This window comes from Malus domestica, chromosome 01 (assembly GCF_042453785.1).
Source record: "Malus domestica chromosome 01, GDT2T_hap1".
Taxonomy (NCBI): Eukaryota; Viridiplantae; Streptophyta; class Magnoliopsida; order Rosales; family Rosaceae; genus Malus; species Malus domestica.
The window spans coordinates 24139880-24162481 of NC_091661.1; the positions used below are offsets into that span (position 1 = coordinate 24139880).

A 22602-nucleotide genomic window follows, 5' to 3' on the forward strand; every position below is an offset into this window, starting at 1 on the left:
AAAACAATCATTTGACAACTAATTTAATCATATTATTATCCAATGGCGAAAGACCTTTTTTATAATTGACATTACACGCTTCTTAAAATGTTTGAACGTGTTTAAAAATAGAGAAAATAATATTTAATGAACAATTGATTGAATCACATTATTACTAGCCTATTGTGAGGTACTAATTATTAAAAAATACTATTAAAAATGATGAAAATACCTCTGCCATATTTGATGCATTATTTTGGTTTGCTTTTGAAGCTTTTTGTTTGAGGGGCATTTTTGTCCAATTTCTTTTGGTGAAGCTTGTCACACCGAAAAACATTGTTCATTGAATGCTTGGCTTTATATATGAAGATTATACTCTTTGGACCCAGATCCTCTCCGGATCAGTCCCGTGGGGATCCTCCTGACGAATTGATCTCATCGATTGGGTCGGATTAGTTGCATGTCTCTCCTTCCCTTTCCGCAACTCTCCCTTTCGCTTCCTCTCTTCCCCCTCAACTCCTCTTTGCCTCACTTCGATGCACCCACCACCACCCCCTGCATCTTTTCGGTCTTCTTCAGCCCAACCCAACCCACCCCAATTAAATTCCTTGTTTACTTTTTTAATTCTTATTTTTTAGTCTTGACGTTTGTTCTTTGATATTTTCTTAGCTCCTTCAAATTGGGACTTTATTCAACAGGAAGAGGAATTTGTAGCTGGGGACGCTGGGGTGGGAGAGAGCTGGAAATGGTTGCTGGGTTGTGTAAGATGTGGGATTACAGTGGCGGCGGGTGATTCGAAGTGAGAAAGTAAGAGGAGTTGAGGTGAAAAGAGGAAGGGGAAGAGAGAGCTCCGAAATGAGAGATTTTTCAATGTCACTGTCACACGAGATGGTACACCACGTGTCTCTATATAAATGATGAGTTATGTGTGTTAAAAGGTTAATAACTTAAAAATTAAAATTTTTCACCACTTGCATAAAACTACGTGGTGTACCATAGTGTTCTCGTCACAACTAAAATTTTCTCCTCTGAAAGGGGGAGAAAGACTTGCAACTAAGTCGAACCATTGGATTTGTACGAACGGATGAGATCAATTCGTCAGGAGGATCCCCACAGGATTGATCCGAAGATGATATGAGTCCATACCCCTTAATGGCAGCTGGTATACTTAAAAATCCCTAACAATAAAAGTAAAGGAAAAATAATAAACAAAAACTTTAAAACTTTGAGTTTTAACTAAGGGAATTGATTAGCACTTCAAAAATCTTATTTTGCACTCTTCAAAAATGTATTTTTCTTTCTAATTATAGAAAGTTTGGAGTGTCAAATGAGATTTTTGAAATGCTAATAACAATTTCCTTAATCAAAAGTAATTTAATAATTTGATTTAATGATAAAGACAAAAGAAATAAAAGGAAAACAAAACCCCAATCAAAAGTGCGTGCAAGGCGCATGTCATTAGATGATTTTTTTTGTTAATAAAAAGTTTGGAAAAACCTTTTTCATTAAAGATTCCTAAAACTAGAGCATAAAACCTTCAATTTAACTCTCTAACTGGTGATTAAGGCAATCAAAATTCAATCCTATTTTACATTCATAACAGACTGCCTACATTCCAATGGGTTGTTCTTCGTTGAGTTTTCACGCTGAGAATGTTGAGAATGTCAAGAGAAGAAGAAGGAGAAGAATCCTCCCAATTTTCCAAAGCTACCTTAAAAATTCATGAAAGCAGAAGAATTACTGTTGCAAGTTGAATATGTGTGGATAGTTTATCCCACTTTAGTGAGGGACAAGGCTAAATAAGGGTTTATATGATGTCGAGCTATTTCTCATAGTGCCTATTGGTTTTAGGGAACTTTAACGAAAAGCTCCCGGTACTGTTTACTTTAACGAAAAACCACATTTTTACACTAAAATGTCAATCCTGGTACTATTCATTTTACCCTTTATTTTGTCCTTATCATTAAAACTTCAAGTTTTCAAGCCCTTTTCATTAGTTTTCCTTTGGTTTTATATAGAATCTTAATTTCATTATGGTATTAGAGTATGTTTCTCTTGCGTGAAAGCCCAAAGGGCTACACTTGCTCACGTGTCAGTTTGTCCCACAACGGTGAAGGACAAGGTCAGCCAAGGACTTACATGGTTTTGGATCACTCTCTATATTGCTAACTGATTTTATGGTAGAGCTATTGAGATCTCTGCAACTAATTTGCAGTTTTGTATTCTGTTCATATTTTATTTTTTTTGTCCAAATTTTATGTTCATAGTTCAGTACACAGATAAATATTGAACTTAATTTGTATGCTAGTTATCATTTGTTGTTGTTTTGTAGAATTAAATATAAAGTTGTAAGGTTCTATCAAAATGTTGACATCATTCGTATTTGGGATTAGGCTGGAAATCTTTTTACGAAAATCCGAAACCAAACTAAAAAAATCACGATTCCATACTAAAAAATTTCTAAGTCAATAATACGGAAATTTTCTGGATCCATACCGAACCGATCCCAAACTTTTTGGTACGAGAATCGAGATTACATATTCAATGGTTCAGGAATGTCGAATCGAACCATATATATATATATATATATATATTTTTTTTTTTTTTTTTTTTTTTTTGGTTGCATGCATATTGAAGGTTGAGTTTAAGTAGTTTGATAGTAGATTATATTAGAAATAGAAGTATAAAATTAAGTTGTTTGGAACTTTGGAATGTCAATTTAACTTGATATGAATGAATTGATATGAAATTTCAAATTGGTATAAGATAAAAAACCTAAATTTCAATTGATATGAAATTGAGCAACAAAATTTCAGGCTAAAACCCAAATTTTAGCCGACACCTCCAAAATCTCAAATTTTAGCCTAAAAGTCAAAAATCCAAAATTCAGTCCCAATCTATCTCGAAATATTTAAAATATTTCGGAAATTCCAAAAATTAAGAATACGGAAATTTTGTATCCTATTTTTTATTCGGGATTCCATACCAAAATACCCCAATATGCCAAAAAAAAAAAAAAAAAAAAAAAAAAAAAAGAGGAAAGTCAAAAGGTCGTAAAGAAGGTAAAGTTATGATAGACGAAGCTCTGAACTCTCTCTTCCCTACTAAACTAGCCAGACTCACTCTTCCCAGTCCCTCACCATTACTCTCACTGAAATCAACTTTCTTCTCTTCTCTTCTTCTTTATCGTGTTCCCGTGCACAGAATGGCAGGAGAAGAAGGCCACGCAATCGGGATTGATCTGGGGACAACGTACTCTTGTGTCGCAGTGTGGGAGCACGACCGTGTGGAAATCATAGTGAACGATCAGGGTAACAGGACCACTCCATCTTGTGTTGCCTTCACTGAGACTGAGCGATTGGTTGGTGATTCGGCCATCAATCAAATCATCAGGAACCCCACCAACTCCATTTTTGGTTAGATCCTCGTTTATCTGCTACTAATTTAACAGCATTTTGATGGAAAATGGTTATATGCTTATTTTCTTAATGAAAATAGCTTAAACTTTGAGTTTTAATCAAAAGAACAGAAAAGTGTTGTAAGAGAATAATATTAGAGTGACTATTTAGAGTAAAAATGTCTTAAAAGTTCATAAAATATATTTTTGAACAAAAAAAGCTACAAGTATAAACAGTATGAAGTTGGATTAAAACTATCGTTGCAGGATAACACTTTTGATTAAACCAAATAAGTCATTGGGTTGTTTTTGATATATGATCTATTGATTCTTAGCTGTTTTTCTTTCTAGGAGTGGTTTTTAATTTAGTCATTTATTTGCAGATGCGAAGAGGTTAATTGGTAGGAGATTCAATGACGCCACTGTTCAAAGTGATTTGAAGCTCTGGCCATTTAGAGTCACTGAGGGTCCTGGCGGCAAGCCCTTGATTGTGGTCACCCACGAGGGACAAGAAAAACAGTTTGCTGCCGAAGAAATTTCAGCCATGGTTCTAGTGAAAATGCGGGAGATTGCTGAGGCCTACCTCAACTCCACTGTGAAGAATGCAGTTATCACTGTCCCTGCTTACTTCAATGATTCACAGCGTCAGGCTACAAAAAATGCTGGCAACACTGCTGGCCTAAATGTGATGCGTATCATCAACGAACCAACTGCTGCAGCAATTGCTTATGGCATTGACAAGAAGGCTGGCTGGTATAGCAAGAGAAATGTGATGATATTTGATTTAGGTGGTGGTACTTTAGATGTTTCACTACTTACCATAGGTGATGGTGTGTTTGAAGTGAAGGCCACGGCTGGAGACACTCACCTTGGAGGAGAAGACTTCGATAACAAAATGGTGGACTTTTGTGTTGAGCAATTCAAGAAGAATCATAATTTGGACGTGAGTGGAAACTCTAAAGCACTAAGGAGGTTAAGAAACGCATGTGAGAAAGCAAAGAGGAGGCTTTCGTTTACTTCAGCCACTGACATTGAAATCGACTGTTTGTATGAGGGAACTGATTTCTATACAACTATTACCCGTGCCAAATTTGAGCAATTGAATATGGATTTCTTTAACAAGTGTATGGAGCCAGTCGAGAAGTGTTTGAAGGATGCCAATATGGAAGTAAGCAGTGTCCATGATGTTGTTCTTGCCGGCGGATCTTCTAGAATTCCCAAAGTGCAGGAACTGTTGCAGGATGTGTTCAAGGGGAAGCAGTTGTGCAAGAGTATCAATCCGGATGAGGCAATTGCGTATGGTGCCGCTGTTCAAGCTGCAGTCTTGAGTGGGAATGGAACTGAGAAGCTTCAAGACTTCACTCTCTTGGATGTCACCCCTTTATCACTTGGAATTGAGAGTCAAGAACGTGGTAGTTCCAAGTTATTCATGAACATTGTGATTCCAAGAAATTCTAGAATTCCAGTCATGAAGAAAAAATTTGTAACTACCGTTTCTGACAATCAAGTTTCGGTGGACTTTCCTGTTTATGAGGGTGAAAGCAGCATAGCTAAAAACAATAACTTTTTGGCTGAATTTACCCTCGATGGTATTCCCCCAGCTCCGCAAGGTGTTCCTTTATTTGAAGTTTGTTTCAATATTGATGCCAATGGTATCCTGAATGTCTCTGCCGAAGACCAGTCCACCGGCCAAAAGAAAGGGATTACAATCAAGAGTGACAGTGACATTAGGAATTTTGAAGGAATTGAGAAGGTGAACTAAGGACCTATTTGGTAGGCTGGACCAGATTGGAACATTAGTATTGGTATTAACGATCAATTAGTTGAATGAGGCGTTGTTAGAGTTTTCATTTGGCATTCCGATGTTAAATCTTGATTATGATGAATTTTGATGAAGTTTTAATAGACTTTCATAAATTCTATATGTGAATTTTGTGTAAATTTCTTCAAAATCTCATAGGGATGAATTCGGAGAGGTATGATTTGTCAAATCTTGATTGAATACACCCTATTAAACTTTGTAGGCTCCATTAAAATTTTGATTGAATACACCCATATTTTACTTTTATAAAACTTTATAAATCCTAATTAAATATAGAATAAATTAGGCTAAAATAAGCTCTAGAAGAAAAATATATCTCTAGGCTAGATTCTTTTTAAGATTTAAGCCTGGCTTAAATTATACTGAACCCAACTGTCGTATTTCAAACCTTTTTATTTTTTTTACTTATAATCTAACGATTATGATCAAATAAGAGCAAACCTAATGGTAAAACAAAGATTTGACAGTCCAAAATAAAATCTAACGTCTAAAATAATTTAAGAAAATAATTTAAACCAAATTTAACTTAAATTTTTTTTATTACTTATCGAAATTTAAATATTTTTAAGTTAAAATGTTCATATAAAAAATTAAGATCATCAACCTAAATTTTATTTTCAAAAAAATTATCGAAAAAAATTATGCTAAAATTGACACATCCCGATCCTAGAATCAAGGCATCGATCCTAGAATCAAAGCATGCCGTCACGCCTTGATTCTAGGATCGGGGTGTGTCAAAAATCATTATTTAATAAGGGGGGAACAGGAGATGAGGGGGAGAATCTACAAACTAAAGATAAATAGGCAATTAAAGACTGATAACAATGGATTTAGGGTCAGGTACATTTTGCATCATAACGTTAGGGTCACTTTCAAAATCGGTTATGGGCTCCCACTTTTCACGTTGCAACTCAACATTTTGATATTCGACAAATTTCACATTTTTTCGAGGGAAAAAAATTAGTCATTTTCTCTCATCTTTTTATATTTAGACTCTAATTGAATAATTCAATGGAGAATCATGAGATATAAACTAATAAAATGTGAATAGGAGTGTGAAAATTACTACCAATATTTTTTTATACAATCATTACTCATTAGAAAATAAGAAAATGAGAGTGTCAAAATCATTATCTATCTTGAATATAACCTTAATTTATTTTCTTTGGTATGGTAATAGGTATTTGAATAAGTTTCGTATTATTACGTCAACAGTTAACAGTTCACTAAACACAAGTAGTCATTTACCACAGTTGTGAAAATGAATTGAGCTCTTACATGATAACGTGGATTCGAACATTGTCGATGAGTAATGTAACATTTAATCTAACAAAATCTATTGTTTGACAAAAAAAATAAAAATTAACAGTTCATTAAACATTAACGTAATAATGTGCAAATTGATCGCATTATTTTCTTTGTTGAAAAGAAAATTTTGAAACCTAGGTGCTTAATAGCCACCAATTTTCTTATTACTTTCTCTGTTAAAAATAAAAACAAAAACAAATAAAGGATTATTTCTTTTTCCTTATTAGAAAGGGGGAGCGTCGCGAACTCGCGTGTTTGCTCCAGTTCCTAGGGTTTCATATTCCCAAATTCCCCAAATCACAATCCCAATTCAAATCCCATCCAATTCTCTGCCCTAAAATCCTCATGGGAAAGAACGATTTCCTCACACCGAAGGCAATCGCCAATCGAATCAAGGCCAAGGGACTCCAGAAGCTCCGATGGTACTGCCAGATGTGCCAGAAGCAATGCCGAGACGAGAACGGATTCAAGTGCCACTGCATGAGCGAGAGCCACCAGCGGCAGATGCAGATCTTCGGCGAGAACTCCAATCGCATCGTCGACGGTTACTCCGAGGAGTTCGAGCAGAGTTTTCTTGATTTGATGAAGCGGAGTCACCGGTTCAGCCGTATCGCCGCCACCGTCGTGTACAACGAGTACATCAACGACCGCCATCACGTGCATATGAATTCCACCGAGTGGGCGACGCTGACTGAGTTCGTGAAGCATTTGGGGAGGACTGGGAAGTGTAAGGTTGACGAGACGCCGAAGGGTTGGTTCATTACGTATATTGATCGGGATTCCGAGACGCTTTTTAAGGAGAGGTTGAAGAACAAACGGCTTCGGGCGGATATGGCGGATGAGGAGAAGCAGGAGAGGGAGATTAAGAAGCAGATTGAGAGGGTTTGTCAGTCTATGCCGGTGGGTAATGGGTCTGATCAGGGTTCGGAGGCTGAGGCCAATCAGGAAGTGAAATTGGAGCCTGGGGTTAAGATTGGATTTGCGCTTGGGTCCTCGAAACTGGGACCTAAAGATAAAGGGGGGAGTGCGAAATTGGTGTTCGATGAGGTGGAGGATGAGACGAATGAGAGAAAGGTTAAGAAGGCAAAAGATGGAAGTGGCGGTGACGCGAGGAGCTTGGCTTTGGAAGAGTTGATGAGGGAGGAGGAGAAGAAGAAGGAGAGGATTAATAGGAAGGATTATTGGTTATGTGAGGGAATCGTTGTTAAAGTGATGAGTAAAGCCTTGGCTGACAAGGGTTACTATAAGGGAAAAGGGGTTGTGAGGAAAGTGATTGATAAGTATGTTGGGGAGATTGAAATGCTTGAAAGCAAGCATGTCTTGAGAGTTGACCAGGCTGAGCTTGAGACCGTGATTCCGAATCTTGGGTGCCTTGTGAAGATAGTCAATGGGGCTTACAGAGGATCAAATGCAAGGTTGCTGGCGGTCGACACAGATAACTTTTGCGCTAAGGTGCAGATAGAGAAGGGTGCGTATGACGGTAGAGTGCTTAAAGCTGTTGAGTATGAGGATATTTGTAAACTTGCCTAGTGAATTTGGTAGAATACTTGTCTATGATGACCATCTGCATTTCAGATACGTCACCCTGTTTTGAAAGTCTATTCTGATATTGCTTCTCTCTGGTTGTATGTTCAAAAAATTATCATTGTTCATATTGAATTATTGAGTACTGGATAAGCATGACTTGAGAGTTCTATGATTGTTTTTGCAATGTTTATCACTAACGGTTCTGGTTTATCTAAGTTTGTCTACAATCTGTTGCCAATTGCCAATTCTTGTGGTTATATACATAGATAGTATAATTACTTATTGATATAATATGGATAATTACACTGCATTTAGCAATCAAATATGCAATTTTTTTACAGTACTTCGAAGAAAACAAAGAAAAGTGGGAATTTTAATCACTCTTTTCCTAATTAGATGCTGATTTGTGTTTTTGTATTCTTTTGTTGTCTGTGATGATGTTGCCCAATTTTTAGTGCTCTTACTCTCGACCAATCCATCTGACCAAAACATTGCCGAGTTTCCTTGTGACCTGTTTACCTACTGTTTAATATCAAGAGTTGGACATGTAGGTGTGACTGAGCTCTCACTTTGGCACTTAAGCATAAAGTACTAAGTAACTTTAGCCTCCTCAGATTTTGCTACCATTTATGAGGTTTTCATGTCGTCTTAGTATTCATTACTGGGAGTCTGGGATAAAAAATTGTACTTATGTGCTCTGTTTGGTAGTTATGGTGGGGATTTTGACCCTACTTCAATGATTTATAGTATAACTTCCATTTTGGTAGTATGAGACTTCCTTTGACTCGCCACTACCTGCCTGCATTCTAGTTTGGTTGGTTATGGAATTGAGCCTTCATTCTTCAACTAGTTTTGGTTGGTTATGGAATAGTGTCTTCAACTAGTTGATGTCTGAAAACTAGGCATTTTGTGACGGAAAAGTTGAAAAGACGTTTTGTAGTATGAGATGCTAGGTATAGTAGCGGAGCTTCACTGACTCAGGAAATGTGTTTTGTGCCACCTTGAAGTCTTCATTACAATTGCTGCCACACATGACTGATCGCACAATTCTCACCTTACCAGTTCATTTCAACCAGAATTCGTTTTGTTATTCGTTCAAGATGGTATGGAAAAATTGTACTCGTATATTCATTCTGCCTATGATGCACGTCCTGATTATTTTTGGTCTCTTCTTAGCCAACACCTTCTTTAAGAAGAGAGAAGAACATGTGATCACCTACAAGAGTGGGTCGTCAAAAACACAAATAGATTTTCTTCTAATGAGGAAAGGGGATCGTATAACTTGTAAGGATTGCAAAGTTATACCAGGAGAGAGCGTGGCTAATCAACATCGCTTGTTGGTGATGGATGTACATATCAAAAGAGTAAGACAAAAGAACAAGACTTGGAAGTGCCCAAGGACTAGATGGTGGAATCTAAAAGAAGAAAAACAAGCCATTTTCAAAGAGAAGGTAATCACCCAATGTGTGTGGGATAGAGAGGGGGAAGCTAGCCAAATGTGGGATTCCATGGCTAGTTGTATCCGAAAAGTAGCAAAAGAGGTATTAGGAGAGTCCAAGGGCTTTGCCCCACACCAAAAGGAATCTTGGTGGTGGAATGAGGAGGTACAAACGAAGGTGAAGGCTAAGAAGGAATGTTGTAAAGCCTTATACAAGGAGAGGACCGATGAAAATGGTGAAAGGTATAGAAAAGCGAAGCAAGAGGCGAAGAAAGCTGTCAGAGAAGCTAAGTTAGCGGCTTACGACGATATGTATAAACGACTAGATACCAAAGAAGGAGAGTTGGATATCTATAAACTATCTAGAGCAAGGGAAAAGAAGACAAGGGACCTAAACCAAGTGAGGTGCATCAAGGATAAGGATGGAAAGGTTCTTGCTACAGAGAACGCGGTTAAAGACAGATGGAGAGGTTATTTTCATAATCTTTTCAATGAAGGACATGAAATGAGTGCTTCTTTAGGGGAGTTGAGTAACTCAGAAGAGTGTAGAAACTACTCTTTTTATCGTCGAATTCGGAAGGAAGAAGTGATTGTAGCTTTGAAGAAGATGAAGCATAAAAAAGCAATAGGCCCAGACGATATACCAATCGAAGTGTGGAAACTTTTGGGAGAGACAGGTATAACATGGCTCACTGACCTTTTCAATAGGATTTTGAAAACGAAGAAGATGCCAAATGAGTGGCGAACGAGCACTTTGGTGCCTATCTACAAGAATAAGGGCGACGTACAAAATTGCATGAACTATAGGGGTATTAAGCTAATGAGTCATACAATGAAGCTCTGGGAGAGAGTCATTGAGCATAGATTGAGGCAAGAGACACGGGTTTCGGACAACCAATTCGGGTTCATGACAGGGCGCTCAACCATGGAGGCAATCTATCTCTTACGAAGATTGATGGAAAGATATAGAGATGGGAAAAAGGATTTACACATGGTCTTTATAGATTTGGAAAAAGCGTATGATAGGGTCCCAAGAGACATTCTTTGGAGGATTTTAGAGAAGAAAGGAGTACGAGTAGCATATATCCAAGCTATAAAGGATATGTATGAAGGAGCAAAGACTGCCGTAAGAACTCATGAAGGACAGACCGAAAGCTTTCCCATAACTGTAGGATTACATCAAGGCTCATCCTTAAGTCCTTACCTTTTTGCGTTGGTAATGGATGAGTTAACAGGACATATTCAAGATGATATTCCTTGGTGTATGCTTTTCGCAGACGATATAGTGTTGATAGATGAAACTCAGGAAGGGGTAAATGCAAAGCTTAACCTTTGGAGAGAAGTGTTGGAATCTAAAGGTCTTCGCCTAAGCCGATCAAAGACAGAATATATGGAGTGCAAGTTCAGTGCAAATGGAGGCCAAAACGAGTTAGGGGTGAGGATCGGAGATCAAGAAATGCCAAAGAGCGACCGTTTTCGTTACCTAGGATCTATCTTGCAAAAGAACGGAAAATTAGATGGAGATCTCAACCATAGAATACAAGCTGGATGGATGAAGTGGAAGAGTGCATCCGGCGTGTTGTGTGACCGCCGTATGCCACTGAAGCTCAAGGGAAAATTTTATAGGACGGCAATAAGGCCGGCGATGCTGTATGGCACAGAATGTTGGGCGGTGAAACATCAACACGTACACAAAATGGGTGTAGCGGAGATGAGGATGCTTCGTTGGATGTGTGGGCACACGAGAAAGGATAAGATTAGGAATAAGGATATCCGGGGTAAAGTAGGAGTAGCCGAAATTGAAGGAAAAATGAGAGAAAATCGGTTACGGTGGTTTGGACATGTGCAAAGAAGGCCTACTGACGCTCCAATTAGAAGATGCGACTATGGGACAGAGGTTCAGGGCCGAAGGGGTAGAGGAAGACCTAGGAAAACTTTGGAAGAGACTCTAAGAAAAGACTTAGAGTACTTGGATCTAACGAAGGACATGACACAGGATCGAGCACAATGGCGTTCTAAGATTCATATAGCCGATCCCACTCAGTGACTTGGATTTTCCAAGTCTCCAACCGAGAAGTTTTCCTCACTCGGGAAATTAAGGGAACACTACCCCAACCTACATGCTCCACTCAGAAAGCTTCAACATACAAGCTTCAACAAAAGAAAATTCAAAGAACTTAGCGAAGAAGGCTTTGGTGTATTTAACACAATACGTTGAAATGAAGGAAAGCTTATTTATTGATATCCCCGATAAGCTACAAATATGTACATATACATGAGTCAAAATAAACACACAAGAGGGAGCCTTCACAAAGGTTGCTTAGGAGAAGTCTCAGCAGTCGGTAGAGCCCCAGAAAGAGAAGGCACCGGAGGGGGATCATTTGGAGCCTCAGTACTGGACAGAACCCTAGAAGGAGGAGGCATCAGAGGTTGATCATTTGGAGCTTCATTACGCGGTACAGCCCCAGAAGACGAAGGCAATAAATGCCTTTGGAACAAACCCACAAATCTCTGATGATCAAGTAAAACCTGACCATCAGTTTCCTTCATCTGGTCAAGCTTCCTCTTCATGTTTGTAGCATAGTCATGTGCGAGCCGGTGCAACTGTTTATTCTCATGCTTGAGCCCTCTAATCTCCTGTTTGAGACTCATCACTTCAGCCGCCAATGATTCAACTTGGCGGGTTCGAGCAAATAGGCGTTGGGCCATATTAGACACAGAACCTGCACACTGAACACTGAGAGCCAGCGAATCCTTAACAGCTAACTCATCAGACCGTTTGGAAAGTAGTCTGTTATCTTTGGGAGTGAGAAGGTTCCTGGCCACCACCGCAGCGGTCATATCATTCTTCATCACGGAATCCCCAACGGTAAGAGGACCAGTAGGGGAGACGAAGGATGGGCGCCATATGTTGTCTGGAGAAGGCGGGGCTGCCTCTTCAACAAGGTTCAAGTCAAAACGACGGTCGGAGGGGCCAGACATTTTCAAAGGTGTTGAAGAGAGAAGAGGTCGGACAAATCAAGATCTTAGAAGTGCAAGAATGAAGCTTCTACTGGTGGAGATTCAAGTGTGCTTTAGAACTTAATGCCAGCCCCTATAAAAATCTGCACTCGACGGAGCTTCAGAAATCGAAGAGGCGCCTGCTCAGAAATCGAAGAGGCGTTTGCTTTCTCAAAAGCTGAGCTGCTTAGAGATCACGAGGGTTGATCTCAGAAATCGAAGAGGCTTTTGCTTTCTCAAAAGTTGGGCTGCTCAAAGACCACGAAGGCCGATCTCAGAAATCGAAGAGGCGCTCGCTTTCTCAAAAGCTGGGCTCCCCAGAGACCACGAGGGCCGATCTCAGAAATCGAAGAGGCACCTATTTTTCCAGCCTTGTCAGCACCTGTCACACGCACACTCAGCTTTGCGGAAATTATGGGCATTCTGTCGAAGACTTCTGGGGAAGTAGAAAACACATGAATCTTACTGTTCAATCACCCACTTCCCACACGCAACAATAGCTCATGGGTACCACAGATAACTTTGCCAAAGTTCTCTGCCAAAGTTGAGCACGTGAAGCTTGCAGCTCCCACTACATCGCTCTGACCAAGAAGGGTAAAAGAATAGCAAAGAAACAGCACTAACAAAGTTTAGACCCATAAATTTTGAAGGTCTAGCTACCATATTATTACCCACAAGGGTAAAGGAACAGTACCACTGCTGGATAATTGGAAAGTCCCTGTGTGTCAACCTCTGTGCTTCGTGGCAAGGTAGACTAGCAAACATGCCCAACCTTTACTCACATTCGAGAAAACACTCCCAACAAGATTGCTTGCTCCAAAATCGAAGAGGCACCGCCTTCCGAATCTCGAGAGCCAGACTCCCAACATGATTACTTTCTCAAAAATCGAAGAGACACTGCTCCCCGAATCTTCGAGAGCCAAACCCCCAGCATGATTGTTTTCTCAAAAATCGATGAGGCATCGTTCTCCGAATCAATCGAAGAGGCGCTCGCTTTCTCAAAAGCTGGGCTGCTCAGAGACCACGAGGGCCGATCTCAGAAATCGAAGAGGCACCTACTTTTCTAGCCTTGTCAGCACCTGTCACACGCACACTCAGCTTTGCAGAAATTATGGGCATTCTGTAGAAGATTTCTAGTGAAGTAGAAAGCACATGAATCTTACTGTTCAATTACCCACTTCCCACACGCAACAATAGCTCATGGGTACCACATATAACTTTGTCAAAGTTCTCTGCCAAAGTTGAGCACGTGAAGCTTGCAGCTCCCACTACATCGCTCTGACCAAGAAAGGTAAAAGAATAGCAAAGAAACAGCACTAACAAAGTTTAGACACATAAATTTTGAAGGTCTAGCTACCATAATATTACCCACAAGGGTAAAGGAACAGTACCACTGCTGGATAATTGGAAAGTCCCTGTGTGTCAACCTCTGTGCTTCGTGGCAAGGTAGACTAGCAAACATGCCCAACCTTTACTCACATTCGAGAAAACACTCCCAACAAGATTGCTTGCTCCAAAATCGAAGAGGCACCGTCCTCCGAATCTCGAGAGCCAGACTCCCAACATGACTACTTTCTCAAAATCGAAGAGAGGGTAAAGGAACAGTACCATTGCTGGATAATTGGAAAGTCCCTGTGTGTCAACCTTTGTGCTTCGTGGCAAGGTAGACTAGCAAACATGCCCAACCTTTACTCAAATTCGAGACAACACTCCCAACAAGATTGCTTGCTCCAAAATCGAAGAGGCACCGCCCTCCGAATCTCGAGAGCCAGACTCCCAACATGATTACTTACTCAAAAATCGAAGAGACACTGCCCTCCGAATCTCGAGAGCCAGACCCCCAGCATGATTGCTTTCTCAAAAATCGAAGAGGCATCGTTCTCCGAATCTCGAGAGCCAGATACCACAGACCACTTTTTCAAAGTGCTCTGACAGAGTTAAAACATGTGAAACTGACAGCTCCCACTACCGTGCTATGACCAAGCAGGGTAAAGGAATAGCATTACTACTTGTTGTTAGGGAGACGCCTATATATGTCAACCTCCATCCCCAACGGACAGGCAGACCTGCAAAAATGCTCAACCCTTCATCATATCTGAGAGGGCACTCCCAACGAAGCCTTTCGAAATATTCAGCTTTCTTTCCCCCCGATAATACCTCTGCAAACAAGCTATACTAGAGCAAGAATATCTCATATCATCAGGGTTAAAAGCAAGAGTATCCCATATCATGCTTTTTCCCTATCTTTTCCTTTGGCCTTGTTTTTACCTGCAAGACAAGGAGAAAGAGAGCAATCAGTCAGCACTTGGAATCAAGCTTCCAGCCAGGAACTGACTGCCTGGAACCCCTTACCTGATTACTTACCTGGCATTGCTCTCGAGTACTCATCTTCAACATCTTATGTTTCCAAGGAAGATTCCGCATCTGCTTGAGGAACAGATAGGGCAAGTGCGAAGGATACAAGGAAGCATGTGGAGACAAGCGTAACAGCACACGTGCCGATACATCCATTACTCTGTCAAAAGCAAAAGTATCCCATATCAGCAGGGTGGAACGTACTCTAGATTTGATGGACTTGTTTTGACCCTCAAATTCTTCAGTCGGCCTTATACTCTGGAGGAAACCAGAAAACCCTCCAGCTCAGTTCAAGAATAAGCCTGTGGAAAGTTACTTCTTCAAAAGCAAAAGTATCTCATATCATCTCTTCTCATTTTTCTTCTCTTTATCCTTCATGCTGTTGCAAGATGGGGAGAAGGTGAACAATCAGTCGGAGCTCTGATTGCTTACCTTGTCTGTCACCTCTTTCAGCAGACCCCTTAGCTCGGCGACTTGGGGGACTCCTACTACATGGTTTGTATCGCGCTTGACCAAGCCTGAAACTACAAGTAAGCTTCAAGTGAAATTGATACATTACCTTGTGCATCTCCACCAGTTAAAGATACCACCCCTGGATGGAGGAAAAGTACTTCCAGAGAAGATGCCACATCTACCTATGAGACAGATAAGGCAAGTCAAGACGACACCACACTCCGATACTTAGAAGTTTCGTGATTACGAGATCATTCTCCCACAATATTTCCTAATGTCATTTGTACTAAATCATTCACTTGTACTCACTAAAGGAGAGCTTGAACCTATGTACTTGTGTAAACCCTTCACAATTAATGAGAACTCTTCTATTCCGTGGACGTAGCCAATCTGGGTGAACCACGTACATCTTGTGTTTGCTTTCCTATCTCTATCCATTTATATACTTATCCACACTAATGACCGGAGCAATCTAGCGAAGATCACAAAAAGCGACCGTTTTCGCTACCTAGGATCTATCTTGCAAGAGAACGGAGAATTAGATGGAAATCTCAACCATAGAATACGAGCTGGATGGATGAAGTGTAAGAGCGCATCCGGCGTGTTGTGTGACCGTCGTAGGCCACTGAAGCTCAAGGGAAAATTTTATAGGATGGCAATAAGGCCAGCGATGTTGTATGGCACAGAATGTTGGGCGGTGAAGCATCAACACGTACACAAAATGGGTGTAGCGGAGATGAGGATGCTTCGTGGGATGTGTGGGAACACGAGAAAGGATAAGATTGGGAATGAGGATATCCGAGGTAAAGTAGGAGTAGCCGAAATTGTAGGAAAGATGAGAGAAAATCGGCTCCGGTGATTTGGACATGTGCAAAGAAGGCCGACTGACACTCCGGTTCGAAGATGTGACTACGGGACAGAGGTTCAGGGCCGAAGGGGTAGAGGAAGACCTAGGAAAACTTTGGAAGAGACTCTAAGAAAAGACTTAGAGTACTTGGATCTAACGGATGACATGACACAAAACCGAGCGCAATGGCGTTCTAGGATTCATATAGCCGACCCCACTTGGTGGGAAAAGGCTTTGTTGTTGTTGTTGTTGTTGTTGTATCTAGAGTCCAGAAACTGTGGGTGTTTTTCTGCTTGTGGAAACCCATGGTTCTCTCTGCACCAGTGGTACGTGGTTCGTTCTTTCTGTATGATTTCGGTGCACTGTTAGACTGTTCTTTCTAATACATCTTACCTGTGGATAGACGAGCTGAGGATTGACACTTAGAGAAGGAGAACAGACCGCTTATAAATATGGTGAAAGGAGTCGACTGATATTGTTATTAAATTGACCTGGTGTTTGTTTATGTACTAGGGTTGAGGGAAATAGCAGCATTCACAGTGGAAAGATGCACACAAAGGCTGGAAAGTTGGAAACAATGAGATATTAAGCTGCAGGTCTGATAGATTTACAGTGTGAATTATGGTATGCTGTTTAGTTTGATCGGTAGATAGCAACTCCAATGGAACCTTGGAGCTGATTGATAATAAATGAGCCGACAAGGTCACACTGGGGAGGAGCTCTCGAGTGCGGCAGTCGTATAGGGCAGCAAACCTCAAAGGTGTGAGACCAGTGTGGGGTTGGGTGGGACCAAATACGGAGAAGCCCCATCTTTTGTAAGGAGGATCATACTGATGACGTCCGACAGTCGGACTCAAGAATTTTTCACTGGTAAGGCTGTCCACAGTGATTTAGGTGAGTATAAAAGAATTATGCATCCCTGTCCAGCTCTATCAGCGGGCTCTTTTCACTTAAATTCTTCAGCCCACTATAAGATTATGATTCTTATATTAATTTAATACTAGTAGAGAGTGTGTGCGTGTGAACAACCACCCACATCCTTCCATGTTCTCCTCAAGTGCAACTCAGTTCATTCAAACTATTCAAAAAACATTATGATTTCACTTACCTGTATGAAAAAAATGATGATGAGACAATTTCTCTTAATAAGTGCATATTTTTATCTTATGTAAATATTTTGATACAAAATTACTATTTTGCTCTCCTTATGTAAATATCGTGTATCAAAAGTGAGGGCAAAATTGAAAAAAAAAGGGCAAAAAGTTCAAAAGATACAAAATTATCATTTTTCCCTCCTTATGTAAATATTATGTATCAAAAGTGAGGGTAAAATAGGAAAAATAAGGATATGATTGTCATTTAGTCAAAAAGTACAAAATTACGATTTTGCCATCTCATGTCAACATTGTGTATTCAAAAGTAAGCAAAATTGAAAAAAAAAAGGGCAAAAAGTTGACAAACCCTCTTCTTTTAATAGAATAGATATTAATATCACACTTATTTTTTCCGGCCTACTGGGAAGACTAATGGCAATAACCTCATAGCAGATCCGAGGTGAATGAGCTCCTTTTTTCAAAAGGAAAACTAATGAAAAGGGCTTGAAAACTTTGAGTTTTAATGATAAGGACAAAATAAAGGGTAAAGTGAATAGTACCAGGATTGACTTTTTAGTGTAAAAATGTGGTTTTTCGTTAAAGTGAACAGTACCGGGTGCTTTTCGTTAAAGTTCCCTTTTTCAAATGCCTAGTCAAAAAGGATAATGGTCCTGCACCTGACTAGTTGCTACTCCTGCCATGCCATTACTGGTCGGTATGGTAACCGCTTAACTAATGACTCTGCCATTTACATTTAGCGTTAATTAAAAGCAATAAATCTATAAATTTTAGTTAGGGCATTGAAATACTTGCAATAACGGCTTAACTAATTTGATTAATTTGGTATTAGTATTTGACTTCCATGGGCCAAATAATTAATTACATAATCATCATTCAACCGTGTATGGAACTTTTTTTTTTTAACACAAATAAGCTCCTCAACATTTCATTTCATAGTGGAGAACACTTAAAATCATCATTTTGTGTAAGGAAACAAAATCTTTGGACCCAACAATTGATAGATGACGAGTATGTAGACTTTTCTTAAGTTTTTTCATTAACATTAACAGTTGTGAGGGCATTTATTTACACTATGTTTACTAACCATGATTGGATCATTCATGACATATCATGCATTTAACGACAAAAAAAATTAATGGGCTGCACGTTAAAATTATCGAGCGAGTACTTTATCCGATACCTAACCAACAACCATGTACTTGAACATACATGTATCAATTCAAGACTTAACAACTAGGTATTATTTTGGTTCATGACTTCTCTCATTCCAAATAAGTAAACATGCTCTGACAACAAAAATCGAACGTTATAAGTGAAGTTTAGCACACACAGAGATTGATTGCAAACACTAAAACAACACGTGTCGAGATTGGAAAGGTTATTACAAACATGGCCCACCATAGAAAATCCCTTCCAAACTTATTCACATAGATTAGTCAGCAGTGTACATGTTAGTACGAGTTTGGGGTTGTGTTGTTCATCAACCTTGATAATTAGCTATCCTAATTTCCTACCCCAACCGCACGCCATTAATATCATACCATCCATCCGATATCCCCCAAACTAACTCTTAACACCCAAACAACATTTCACGGCGTTATTAAGGAGAAAGGGCCCATTTCCGGATCTCACTCTCACCCTCATTTCTCTCTCTTTCCGGATTGATTCGCACTCTCTGCAATTCGAATGGAAATTGCGTGATTTTTCTGAAAGAATTAAAAGGGTTTGTTGCTTGATCGATTTGCTGAAGTGGGTCGCTTCACTTGCTGTCGACGATGAAGGTGACCGTAGTTTCGCGGAGTGGCCGAGAAGTTGTCAAGGGCGGCCTTGAGCTCACCGATTCTGTATGCTTATCTTTTATCTTATAGCTTTGTTATTCATCGACGTATATGTTGCATTTCTGAGAAAACAAAGCATTAATTTTTGAATTTTATGCCGTACGGGGTTTTTGGAAAAATGAAATACTTGATTGCACTGGATGGGAAATTTCGAATTTGGGTTCCGTTCAGTTTAGTTAAAGATTCAAGTTTTGGATGAGATTTTCAAATTTGGGTTAGGTTCAGTTTAGTTAATTGTTAGCTTTTCTGAGTTTGATTGTGTCTCTGTTTGTGTTGCAGGCCACCGTAGCTGATCTGCAGGATGCAATCTATAAGCGAAGTAAGTGTTCTGGATATGCTTCTTCTTGCTATTGGACTTGTATAGCTGAATAAGTAGTCTTTTGAGAATTGAGATTGAATTTTCGGGTTGATTATCGTCTTTTAATTAAACGATAAGATTGATTGAGGGCTGTATTTATAGCTTACAATTTGTGACTTTAAAGCTTGCTGCTCTGCATCACGTTTGCTTTAGTTTAGAAATTGAGTTTTGCATATGCGTCTTTTTGTTTTTTTGGTCAATTGCATATGCGTCTTTTGCCGGTTGTATTATTTTTGTAGATGCAATCATGTAGTATTGTATTTTCATGAGATTAGTAAGTATTGCTCTTGTTTTGCAAATATTACATTATTAAAGAAAGCAAACTCTCATGTAACATCCTTTAAACTATATGAGCTATAACATTTAGATGCTAATGTAAGAATTTACAGTATGAAAGTTGGTGGAAATTTTGAAGAACCTTGTTGAATGCCAATAAGATAGCTGATTCACCTCAATGTCCCCCATCAAATGCCTTAAATCGAGAATGTACTAAACAAGAGTAATTGGTTATGCAGTTATTTGAATACCTAAAATGTCTGACGTACTTCAAGATTAATATCGTTGGAATTTGAATGAAAATGAAGATTAAATTAGGAAACTTTGGTGTATAGTGCACATTCTTTAGTTTAGAAACACAACTACTTAAACCCATAGGATCTTTTGGATTTGTTAGCAAGATTGGAACCTTGGTACCTGGCCTGAATTATTTGGTTTTTGCATCTGTTATTTTTCTAGGTATGTTTATAGGTTGGTTTATGTCATTGTTGATGCTCCATCATCACTAATTCCTTATGTGCCTTGTTCCGTTACAAACTTCAAAAAGAAATTTGTGTTTCTATAAGTGGCTCTAGTTATTGTAAGATTATTCTTTCTTAAATGATTTTATGTCTTATGTCAACAGCCAAAAAGTTTTATCCTGCAAGACAGCGGCTTACTCTCCCCGTCCAACCAGGATCAAAAGAAAGGCCTGTTGTCCTTAGCTACAAAAAGAGTCTCCAAGATTACATCAGTGGGAACTCAGATAACTTAACTGTGGTGTTCAAGGACCTGGGGCCACAAGTGTCCTACAGAACACTCTTCTTCTTTGAGTATTTGGGCCCTTTGATCCTTTATCCCATCTTTTACTACTTCCCTGTGTACGACTACTTGGGCTTCAAGGGAGACCGTGTCATCCACCCGGTCCAGACATATGCTCTATACTACTGGTGCTTCCACTACTTCAAACGTATTATGGAAACATTTTTCGTACATCGCTTCAGCCATGCAACCTCACCACTCTCCAATGTATTCCGGAATTGTGCTTACTATTGGAGCTTTGGCGCTTTCATAGCTTATTACCTGAATCACCCGCTTTACACCCCTGTTAGTGACCTCCAAATGAAGATCGGGTTTGGTTTTGGGATAATATGTCAAATCTCAAACTTGTATTGTCATATCCTGTTGAGGAACCTGCGAAGCCCTGATGGAAATGGAGGATATCAAATCCCACGGGGTTTTCTGTTCAATATTGTGACATGTGCAAATTACACAACAGAGATCTATCAATGGTTGGGCTTCAATATAGCAACGCAGACAGTCGCTGGTTATATCTTTCTCATAGTTGCTGCTTCCATCATGACCAACTGGGCGCTTACAAAGCACCGACGTCTTAAGAAGGTAATCTTCTAGACTATTGCAATCTACAAATCAAATACTTTATTCACTACACCAATAACTGCTTGTGTTTGTTGCTTAAAAGTTCAATCTCCTTGTTAGAGAACAACTCTATGCATGCATATAGATATGTTATAGTTTCATGTATAGATTGAGTATCGCTGCATGGTTGGGTTAGTTTGCGTGCATGATTAGTAAATGCTTAGTAAACTGAACTTCGATTTCACGATTGTTGGTTCTTATTATGTTTGATGACTTTTGTAATTTGATTTAATCAATATTAGCTTTCTTGACAACCTACATTTTCCTGCTGCCATTAGTCTGTTTGATAGAACTGGGGAAAAACCATATTTTATGGATAACGTATTAACATATGTATGTTTTATTCAAGCATCGGAATGCATTTAACATGATTTGTTGTAACACCTTGCCATCACAGATATTTGATGGGAAAGACGGAAGACCCAAGTATCCGCGCCGATGGGTGATCCTACCTCCATTCCTGTAGAAGCGATTGGCTCCTGGATTCCATTCCACCCATGCGGGCTTGAGGGAGTTAAAATCTCATATTTACCTCCTGAATTATCGTAGCATTCCGTTTGGATTCTGTTCATTTGAACTACTTAGGATTCGCTGTCGATCTATATAAGATAGGTCATCTTGTTCTTCTTGTTTGAACTGTGTTGTAATTTGCACTTGTTGACTATGAAATTTCTCCTTTTTCCCCCTTAAATTCTTAGTATTTTCTAATTGAAATCAATAATTTCATTAGAGCTTTACAGGATGCAATGCTTTTTGGATGTTGGCTGATGAAGGAATAGTGTTATATTTTAGTCATCATAAACATGAACGATTAGCATATGTGGGTTAGGTCCAGTTGAGTGAGGATCTTCGCCGGATTCTCATATCATATCCGTTCATTGTTTATCGTGCAGTTAAAAATTAATTTTTTTATTTAAAATTAAATATAAATAGTACCTGACTAAAATTGGTTGCACGATGTACGATGAATGAATGTGATTAGAGGATCTTTGGCATCCTCTCTCGGTCCAGTTGATCAAAGCTCGAATCTTTTTCTCTTTAATATATGCTAGAGTAGCTTAGAATCTTGTCTCGGTCCACGCTATCAGAACACATTCAAGAAGAACATGGCTTATAGCTGGTGACAGTGAGGATTTGTATTCTGCCAACGACATTTGTGTGACTTTTAAGTGGATCCTCATAGACATCTAAAAATGTTGTTCATTGCCATACCTTTTACTCGATAATGTTTTTTTTAATGTTGTCGCGGATACATCAAAGCTTTCTGATTATTGTTTAGGTTTGCAAGCTAACCCTATCGAGATGAAAAGCGTGAAGAGCATGAATGCATCGAGGGTGATGATGTGTTACTTGTGCATTCCAAGAATTTGAATCATTTTTGTACGTTTTCGTTAATTTTTCTTATCACTACAACAAACTATCATATTCATGTTTTTTAAAATATACTATTTCATGCAAAATCTATTATAA

General features: G+C 39.2%; 3 protein-coding genes across 5 annotated transcripts; all 3 read left to right on the plus strand.

Moving 5' to 3' along the window:
- Nucleotides 1–3055: 3055 nt before the first annotated feature.
- On the plus strand, nt 3056–5300 carry LOC114819288 (heat shock cognate 70 kDa protein-like). Its single transcript, XM_029101268.2, has 2 exons — nt 3056–3395; nt 3760–5300. Exons 1-2 carry the CDS (start codon nt 3185–3187, stop codon nt 5136–5138), a joined length of 1590 nt encoding a protein of 529 aa, XP_028957101.1. The 5' UTR covers nt 3056–3184; the 3' UTR covers nt 5139–5300.
- A 1387-nt stretch (nt 5301–6687) lies between these two features.
- Nucleotides 6688–17280, plus strand: LOC103436853 (KIN17-like protein). 2 transcript variants are annotated; one of them, XM_029101278.2, is made up of 2 exons: nt 6688–7974; nt 16640–17280. In XM_029101278.2, exons 1-2 carry the CDS (start codon nt 6852–6854, stop codon nt 16705–16707), a joined length of 1191 nt encoding a protein of 396 aa, XP_028957111.1. In that variant the 5' UTR covers nt 6688–6851; the 3' UTR covers nt 16708–17280. The 2 variants fall into 2 exon arrangements, with proteins under 2 accessions (XP_028957111.1, XP_008373526.2); XM_008375304.4 differs by lacking the exon at nt 16640–17280 and having other exon boundaries at nt 6688–8186.
- A 1429-nt stretch (nt 17281–18709) lies between these two features.
- LOC103406406 (very-long-chain enoyl-CoA reductase-like) lies at nt 18710–21823 on the plus strand. 2 transcript variants are annotated; one of them, XM_008345387.4, is made up of 5 exons: nt 18710–18923; nt 18970–19085; nt 19359–19398; nt 20339–21093; nt 21530–21823. In XM_008345387.4, exons 2-5 carry the CDS (start codon nt 19017–19019, stop codon nt 21596–21598), a joined length of 933 nt encoding a protein of 310 aa, XP_008343609.2. In that variant the 5' UTR covers nt 18710–18923; nt 18970–19016; the 3' UTR covers nt 21599–21823. The 2 variants fall into 2 exon arrangements, with proteins under 2 accessions (XP_008343609.2, NP_001315672.1); NM_001328743.1 differs by lacking the exon at nt 18710–18923 and having other exon boundaries at nt 19017–19085; nt 21530–21598.
- Nucleotides 21824–22602: the final 779 nt, after the last annotated feature.